The following is a 10,050-nucleotide window of genomic DNA, read 5'->3' as shown; positions in this document are numbered from 1 at the left end:
AAATTACATAAAAGATGAGAACTTTTAAATAGTTGATTTGATATTAACATTGATATATTTTTTTTTTCAAATTTTTATAATATTTTCAAATTTATATTTTATTCAAAAATAAAATCATTATTGTTTTCTTAAAAACACATAAAATCGTTTTATAACATCGAGATATGTCTCGCTGTATTGTGCGGATACTCTTCTAGTGTATATATATATATATATGTGTGTGTGTGTGTGTGTGTGTATTAGGGGTGCTCAAAAACCCGACCAACCCAACCCAAAGCGAAATAACCCAACCCGAAGTAATTCGATGTCTAATCGAGTTGTAAAATTGTCAAACCGTAGGTATTGGGTTGATATTGGGTTACTATTATTTGAACCCAACCCAACCCGATGAACCCAATATCCTTCTATTTCTTGAATTTAATATGATTGTTGAATTTCTATTAATACATACATTAGACAATTACACTATCATGTATGCTTTTCATATACACATATTTTCAATCTATTCATATCTCTATATAACTCATTCAGTAACTGTGAACATATATATGTAAATTGAGAAAATTAACTGAATGTGATATACGTAAGAAATATGAATAAGTTGTATCAAATGGTTGATGATGAAAAAGAAATTATGAGTAGAGAAATAACATATTCAAGGTTAGAAGAATATTTTAATATACCAAAGTATCAACCCGACCAACCCGGACGGGTTGAGTTGGTTTGCACTTTGGTTTGGGTTGGGTTGGGTTAAGATTTTTCCAAACCGCAAACATTGGGTTGGGTTGTTCAAATGTCATCAACCCGATAACCCAACCCTTGAATACCCCTAGTGTGTATTATTAATATATAACAATGGTAAGTGTTTGGATCATTTCTTTTGATTAGTCATAAGAATATAGGTTTGAAATATTGCTAAGAATAGAATTAAAAATGAATATTAAAATTTAATTAAATGAACATACCTTAAATTGATGATGAATGGAAGTATTTGTGGTGGTATTACTGAAAATTGCGTTACTCCCACCACCACCACCAACAGGCATGAGTTTTGGGAGGTTAGAAAGATAGAGTTTATGCAAATGAGGGAAGAAACCATTGCTTGTGTTGGCAGATGTAGATACAACCCTAACTTCATCTTCATCGTCTCTGTTTGAAACAACTTCTTCAATACCATCACAAGATGTAATGTAAATTAGCTCTAGGTTGGAGAGAAGTTTGGCCATGAGAGGTGAAAACAGATACTTTATGTTGTCGCATCGATGAAGATATATGTTTGCGAGGTTGTGGAATGAGGAGAATCCTTCTGGTTGTTGTTTTTGAGGAATTAAGAATTTATTCCAATTGCACCTCCACACATGACTCATACACTCCATATTTGATAATTCTAAATCTGTGAGGTAGGGAAGAAGCAGTGATCGTTGAGTATTCTGCAAAGTTGTTGCTATTTCTCTATTACTTGGAGTCTTTATCTCAAACACCTCCTCTGCTCTTTTACGATGATGTATATAAAGTTTACGGATGTGATGAAAAGTGTGAATGACTTTGGATGAAAATACAACAGCATCACCAACTTCTGATATCTCTTCATTGGACGTCACATTAATCTGTATATGCGTATCCCAACAACAAATGTAGTTAATAACTTTCATGAAACAAAAGAAAAAATTTCGGAGATTAGAAGAAATGGAGAGTTTAATTAATAAGCAAAAGAAGAGTCAAAGTTGGTAACTATTTTAATTAATAAGCAAAAGAAGTTAATTAAATAGAATACGAAGGCCATGCATACATACCTCATCGCACTCATCGTATCCACGATCAATTTGAAGCATTGAAAGTGCTCGCATATCAATATTGGTGGTGGTAGGTGTGAATACATTTCTAAACCTCTTACACCTGTCTATGTTTAAGATTTCAACATTTTCAAAGCCACTGATGATGAGACTAGAGTTATTTGCACCTTTTACTCTCACCACTTCTCTTAGGTTCCCTAAATAACACACTACAATGGTTCTCAAGCAGCAACTAACTTCCTCTATTTTACCAACACATCCAAAGTCGATGTTGAATAACACTTCAAGTGAATCACAAACCTCAACGGTAAGTTCTTGTAGATAAGGCAACAATGACATCGGATTGCTCGGAAACAAATTCACAAGACTATGACATCCCTTCACTCTAATCTCTCTCAACATGCAAACATCAACTTCTTCACTACAGGGCCATATCTCCATCAAACCACCCATACCATAAATATCCAATATCTCCAACCTAGGGATCACAACCTGCAAAATAAATTAAGCTTTCTAAGAATTATTGAAACTAGAATGCAACTTCTTTTTGAACATTTATAATTGAAAATATTGTAAGAATTTATATCAACTGAAAATGTATATACCTTTTCCTTAAAGAAAGACTGTCTTTCAGAAAAATCACATGACATACAAGTAGTTGCCAACTTATTGATGGGATAAATGCTTGTGAACTTTGCAAGGCCATCAAGGTTCAACTCCATGAGCTGGGGTAGCTCAATTACATCGACTGCGTTGCACAAACTCTTTAGCTTTGGTAGCTCACGCAAAGATAGAAACTTTAACGCTTCAAATTTAATCACCTCAACTCCACTGTTCTCACCATCTACGAGTGTTTCTAGATCAGGGCATGAGGAAACTGTGAGCTGCTCAAGCTTCTTGAGACCAGTTGCCACACGGGATGTGAATAGATATCTCAAGTTTGAACACTTATAAATATCAAGGACTCTCAAATTATTAAATGGATGATGAAGGAAGGACTCTACTAAGCCATCTCCAAGATCATTTATTCCATCCACTTGTAAATAAAGCACCTCTGTTTTTTCAAACAACTCATACATCCTAAAATCTATTAGTTCACACTTGTTACTGACCAACCTCAACGTATTTTCGAACAAGTACTTATTTTCGTCTTCATATTCACCCAAATAACATCCCAAACAAATCTTGAATCTTTCAAGTTTCTTAAATGACATATTCTTAAGCGGAGCTTGGAACTCAATTTCTAAAGCTATAAGGTTTTTCGAGCACCATACCAGTTCATCAACGTTGGCATCTGTGAACCTAATGGCCTTTTTATTATCCATGAGTGTTTCGGGTCGACCAACTTTCATATAAAGCTCTTCAAGTTTGACCAAATTTTTCAAAACACCATCATCGATACGTAGATCAATACAATCTGTAAGATCTAGTAACTTTAGCTTCTTCAATTTTCCAATTGTGGAAGGTAACTCTCGAATGCCACAATTAGCAAAGCTGAGGACTTCCAAATTCAAAAGATCCCCAATAGAAGAGCAATCAAACATGAATGAGCATTCATGGAGACAAAGTGTTCGGAGGTTGGTGGAGCATTGGAGTGATTTGGGAAGCGGTGGATATTGCATCTCTTCATATGCTATAACTTTAAGATTTTTCGTATTTTCATAAAAACCTTGAGGAAACTCAAACGAATCATCTCCGTGCATAAGTTTCAAAAGGGAGATGCTTTGGCACTTGAAGCCTTTAGGAAACTCACACATACCCCTGCATGTTAATGAAATTCTTTTGCAAGACTCGCTTAGGTCTACACCACTCCACTTTGACATATCTCCATGGTTAATAATGGAGACATGATCACCTTTAGAAACAGTAGCTAGCACAAAGGCAAGCACAAGATCATGCATTTTGACACACCCGAAATAATCACTATCGATCAACAAATTTGCCTTTTTGAGATTGCRCACACATGCTTTTATCCTGTTTCTGCCATCTTCCACAGTTAAAACTCCATTTAGCAATTTTAGTCCCCATGCATATCTTGTCAGATCCTCGATTGGAATATTAGYGTCCTCYGGRAACAAGCCACAAAGCAGAAAGATCTCTTTATCCTCTTCKTCTTTTAGATAGTCGTAGCTTATCTTGATAATTTCATGAACATTTGGATCAAGATCATGCTTCTTCAAACACCGTAGTCTATCTTTCCATATAGATTTTTCTTCAGATATAAGKGTAGCGGCAATAAGTTTGATTGCAAGGGGCAAACAACTACATTTTTTGACAATTTCACCTCCTATTTGRTAGAGCTCTGGATCGTATWCTTTTGAAATTCYTGTGATTTGACACAATAATTTRTGTGCTTCTRTCTCCTCCAAGACATTCACTTTAAGTATTTTGAGATCTAGATTACTTTCAATTGCAACWCTTTTGCAAATATCCTCATATCGTGATGTGAGCAACAACTTGACACCATTTGGCAAAGGACTCAGTCCAACATCTTTGAGTTCAACYTTCTCCCAKAYATCATCCAATATAACTAGAATTCCTTTTTCAGCTTTTTTCAAAATTTCCCCAAATTTTATTTGAAGACGATCGGCCCTTGTTGCTTTAGTTGTTTCAGTTAGAGGATAGCCCAAGTTCTCTGCTACAGCTTGCTGAATAGAAAGTGGATTAGGTTCTTTCCCAATAACAACCTTCACAATCCAATGAAACATCTTCTTATCTTCCACAACCTTTTTCAATTGTTCCATCATCGTGGTTTTCCCCACACCACCCATTCCACATAGGGCTATCAGCTGAATCTTTTGATCTTGGTGAAGGAACTTCAATGCATCCTTAAATGTCGTATCTCTTGACTTGAAGTCATCTCCGATACCACCACTTGATGGTGCAGGTGTAGATGCCCTTCTTGTGTAGACTCTTCCAAGAGGTTTTTGTGCATCCGTCCAATTGATCTCACGACCTTCTTGAAGAAGACGTTCTATCTCCTGAGTTGTCTTCCAGGCATTTCTTCCCATTTGGTACCTCGCTTTCATATAGAAACATCCGTATTCATTTCTTGAAATGGTTTGAACATCACTCTTGATCTTTGCGACTTCTTTCAACCAACCTGGTACACGAGCAGGTATCTCTAGAGTGTTTATATCGTTTGTGTCCTTGTGGTTTTCGACATCAACGCTTGTACCCTCCAATTGCTTCATTCCAGCACCCAACTTCCTAACATGTTCTGTGGATAAGAAGAGATAGCCCAGGTGTTTCTTGACAGGAACGATTAAACATTCAACAACGAGACCAATGATTGCAGATGCAAATTCCGCCATTTTCCAAAATTCTTGCTTTTGGAATGACCTACATAAAAAATTGAATGGATGTAACATGACATAGTTGATTTCAACACCATCATCATCTGCTTGATAATTGGATTTAATTTCAGAAACTAGAATATTAGAGTTCACTTCAAAAACGCATGCAGATGCTTAGAAGACAAACCAAATTCATGTAACATTTTAAACACCTAATGACTAATACTCCATGTTTATAATATCAAAGAAAACTGCATTTCAAGGTCGTCAGTTGACCCAAAGAGATGGATGAAAATTGAAAAGAGTAATTAACCTGTAAATTAAAAGATGTAGTTCGCCTCATAATCTAAAATGAATTAAAGATATGAAAATTAAACACGAAAGAATAGCAGAAGATTCAGGTACCAAATAATGGTGGATGGTTCTTCTTTGTAAACAATCAGGAACCGAAGAACAAGAGTGTGCATCAGTTGCAAAAAGAGAATAGCAAAAGAGGTTTTGATTAAGAGTAAACTCTAATTTTGGTCCTTGTATTGAAATCTATAAAAGTTGGACCTCAACTTTAGTAAGTCAAGAAATAGTCCTCGTGTTAGTGGAAGGGGCATTTTCGTCTATTTAGGTTTTTTCTCTCTTTTTTTAACCAGAAACACAAAACAATAATAATTAAGCCTTCAATTAAATACCTTTGATACCCCTGTTAAACTCGATCAAAAACCTTTCATCATTTTCCTCCATCCAGTCAATCAACCAATTGTTTCCTCATTCGATAAAAAACGCAAAAACCAGATTCAATCCCGAATCCAATCAATCAAAAATCAATCTACGATTTAGAGCAAAAACTCGTGATCTGTCTTGTGGATTTGAGAAGGGATATTAAAGCAAATATGGTCAACAACTTTTTAGATACTAAGAGCAAATAGAGTAATATTTTAGCATCAATGGACATCAACTTTTTGGTCATTAAAATGGTCTCGAGGCTTCATTTTTTGTGTATTACCATTTATGTACAACTTCTTTTTTGCTGCCAAGTTGCTGGTCCGTGAATTGTGGTTGTTAATTATCGTCAAGAGGCTTCTTTTTGCTTAAATCTAGTTCAAATTTTTGTGCACACCATGCTACTGGTATTAAATGATATGAATGATATTACGTGCTCAATAAACACGTTTCATTCACCCTTGATTTAAGACAAGTAGCATATTTGAACTTGATTTAAGATCCCATGGTTAGACTATATATTGTAGGTGCCATTCTTTTTGCACAAATGTTTCATTCAATCGTGCACACAGGGTCCATTTATTTTTTGCTGGTAAAAACATATCACCGTCTTTTTTCTTCAAGATATGAGTATTTTTTCAAGAGAGTGAAGAAGACAAGGACAATTTCTAGAAACAAAGCACCAGTATAGTTTTAGTGAGTAAGAACCTCATGTGGAATGGTAATTATTTGAAAACCTCGTTAATTATAATATTTTAGTGAGTAAGAAGACAATCATATGCATTCAAATTTTCTTTTCAACTTTACTGAGTGGAATGGTAATTATTTGAAAACCTCGTTATTTGTAAGAACGGTGAGATCCAACCACATGCATAGTTTTAGTGAGCAACCATAGTACGAATTACCAAAACACTCATGTGCATTGGATCAATGAGTATTAAGAGTATGAATTATCAGGTTTAAGTTTAATGTTTGAAATAGAAAATACATTGATTTGGGTTCAGTAAGTAATAATAATGTAATTATCATGTATGAGTTCGGCATATGTGGTTGTGAATGAATCTTACAGTTCTCATAAAATACATAATTCTCCGATGAGTAGTTCCATATACACACACACACACACACACATAGAGGCCCTTTAGATCCTTTCAATTTGTGATATCCATGAGACCCAATATAAACAATAAGATCATAATAATTAGAAAAATATTAATTTTGGATTAAAAAAATTAAATAAAAAGTATTATGGGTATTTGTAAATCCCCCCCCCCCCCTCCTCTCTCTCATCTTCTTCGTCCCTAACACGTTCAACCACCGCCTCTGTGATATATAAATATTGTGAGCACAATGTAAAGACCATTGTGAACCAACTTTCATACAACCTTACGCTTATGAGTAACCGTTGATAATCCTCCTCTGCAAACCACGTCTTTCTACCGAGTAACCATCAATTTCATCCCCAAGCCGAGATCTGGTTTCTCGTATCTAAATTTTAGGGACAGTTTGGTTTATGTTTTTGATTTGGGACAAGATATAGGCAATGGATTGTTACAAACCTTAGGGACAATTTTTTTTGGACAGTTTCTCATTCAGGGACGGTTCGGTTTGATGTTTGGCTTAGGTTTGATTTATGCTTTTAAATTTTTTAGAGTTTGATTCATATATTCAATTTTGCGTTAGAGTTTCATCAGGGTTCTTCAGGTTTTGATGTTCTTCATATGGAGAAGATGAACATTGAACAAAAAAAGGAAAAATAAGGGAACATACTAAAATGAAGAAAAATAGCAAAAAGACGAAGATACCCTCGTAGTCAACGGACATAGTAGACGGTTGGGGTGTAAATGATGTGAGTCAAGCTCGAGTATCACTATATTTGACTCGAACTCGAACTCGAATCAAGCTCAAACCAAGCTCGAACTGCAACTCGAATCAAACTCGAACTCGAATCAAGCTCGAACTAAGCTCACTCATTGAAATATATGAAATTTTAAGGTCTTTCTCTTATAAAAATTAAAACTTAGAGATGTTCTCTTAGCTTTTATAAAACTAAAGGGATCAACTTCAAACTTCATCAAAAAAAAAAAAAAACAAAGTTAGAAAATTTTATTCTCCTCCTTTTTTTTATAACATCTTTTCTACCTTCCATTAAATCAAGGGGCAATTTGTCTCATTTTCAAATAAAAATTATATTTATTTATGCCTATCTCACCAGCGAGGCACGGTGACATCTTTCACACCCATTTCCCTCCCTTTCGACCATTTCTTTATTAAATTAAATAAACAATTCTTTTTCAGATGGGATGCCTTCATGATCGAATTTCTGATATGGGTTTTTGTTATCTTTGATATGGGTTTTTGATATCTTGGAAGACGTTTGTGGATTTGATGTGGATTCCTAATGGGCTTGTTGTTCAAAATTTTGTGTTCCTTGTGGATATCGAGAATCGAAGTCGGTGATGGTTTGGAATCTAATAGGGTTTTGGGGAGAAGAAGCCATTGAAGAAGGAAGGAAAGATGAAACAGGTTGGGTCGTAGATGTAGCCATCAATGTTTTCCACCAAATTATTAAGCGATAGGTATGTTAGGGCATCAAATGCTAAAGAGACAAAAATGGAGATGTTCTTAAAAAAAAACAATATATTCAAACCAATTGGTTTAAATCATTATCAATACTTAATTCATGTTGTAACATCAATGCAAACCCACCGATGTCATGCAATTTAATCTCATCGTATATCAATAAAAGTTCCATGTAGAAAGATCACAACAAGCAAACATTCACCTTGATTATGAAATAAATAATAAAGATCAAAGTGAAACATAATTAATCGATTTTAGCATTTCCAATTTCGTGTTACTCGATCTATATATATATATAATTGTGTTTCATGTAAAAATATATATACACAAAGAATCCCGATATCTCAAAGAACATCAACACAAGCAGCTACGTTGTTTGTAACTCACAAATCCTTATTTGTGATAATTGAACGAGTGAAAGTGAATAGGTATTGTCGACAAACTCTTAACATTATGTACCAAAGCAAATACGAGTTTTAGATATTTTGACATAGATTCGTAAATAATAAGAACAACTACTAGATTCATATAAATGATAATAGAAGTTATTATATAAAGGTACCTTATGTTGATTTGTGGGTGTGCGAGTGCGCTTCTTTCTCCAGAGCAATATATGAACAAATGATTCAACTTGCATAAAAGAACACCATTATTAGACAAATATATATATAGGCATAGGTATAGTACATGAGAAAAATATATGAACAAATGATTCAACTTGCATAAAAGAACACCACTATTAGACAAATATATATATATATATATATATATATATATATAGGCAGAGGTATAGTACATGAGAATTCCATATTTTGTTATAAGGGTGAGAATTTTGTTTTAAGGTATTGTTCTAAATGATTTTTTCTATTTAAAGTTAACATTTAATGTATTAATGAACATATATTTGTTTCACAATATATTTGTTTCATATGTATTTAATTCACAATGTAAAAAAAAATTACGTGTAGCTTCTATTTCATAAACAAATTAAAAAAGTTACGCATTTTGAAACAGATACATGCTAAATAAATACATTGCGAAACAAATTTATGTTAATCAATATTCTAATATCTAGTTTTAGATGAAGAAAAATCATTTGAAATAGACATATTTCACTAGTTCTCAAGATTATCATAATTCCATAGGTTCTTAAAAGAAAATAAGTAATTATATATATATATATATATATATATCATAATTTTAATTATGACGGCAAATCAAATTTAAATCTTTTAAATATTACAAACTTGCTACCAAATACTTATGAAAATAATGAAAGTTTATTAATGATGATTTTAATAATTGGATATTTATGGGATATGATTAGAGCTATTATTTATGATCAATGCTTTATAATTAATAGGAAGCAGTAGATATGTTTATAAAACCAAATTTTTATTAGATTAAATAAATGATTGAGATTGGTTTGTATGATCTGTAACTTTTCCATCGTTTGTATTTGATCGGATCACATAATATAGTTAAAACAAATTACTAATTAAATATTTTTATCAAAATTTGTTATTTACAAGACATAAAACACATATTATAACTTTAATCTTTATATAATTTATGAAAACATTTTTAGAATTGTTTTATTTTGATCGACTAAATCTATTTTATTTGATAAAAACAACATAAAAATAAGTGATAATAATCCATAT

The 10,050-nt window shown here is 33.2% G+C and overlaps 1 protein-coding gene across 1 annotated transcript in view; it reads right to left on the bottom strand.

The window, feature by feature from the left end:
• The window catches only part of LOC112507171 (disease resistance protein RGA2-like), an 8,406-nt gene extending 3,299 nt beyond the window's left edge, over positions 1-5,107 (bottom strand). Inside the window, exons 1-4 of the mRNA XM_025111620.1 lie at positions 2,399-5,107; positions 1,794-2,285; positions 1,460-1,607; positions 966-1,165 (exon numbers count right to left, since the gene is read on the bottom strand). Of these exons, the coding sequence (XP_024967388.1) occupies positions 966-1,165; positions 1,460-1,607; positions 1,794-2,285; positions 2,399-5,107 (3,549 nt within the window). The remainder of the gene's footprint in view (positions 1-965; positions 1,166-1,459; positions 1,608-1,793; positions 2,286-2,398) is intronic.
• Between the last annotated feature and the right edge of the window lie 4,943 nt (positions 5,108-10,050).

This window comes from Cynara cardunculus (assembly GCF_001531365.2).
Source record: "Cynara cardunculus var. scolymus isolate 2C chromosome LG 1, CcrdV1, whole genome shotgun sequence".
Lineage (NCBI taxonomy): Eukaryota > Viridiplantae > Streptophyta > Magnoliopsida > Asterales > Asteraceae > Cynara > Cynara cardunculus.
Note: the sequence above shows the minus strand (reverse complement) of the source record. Positions and strands in the feature narration are given on the sequence as shown.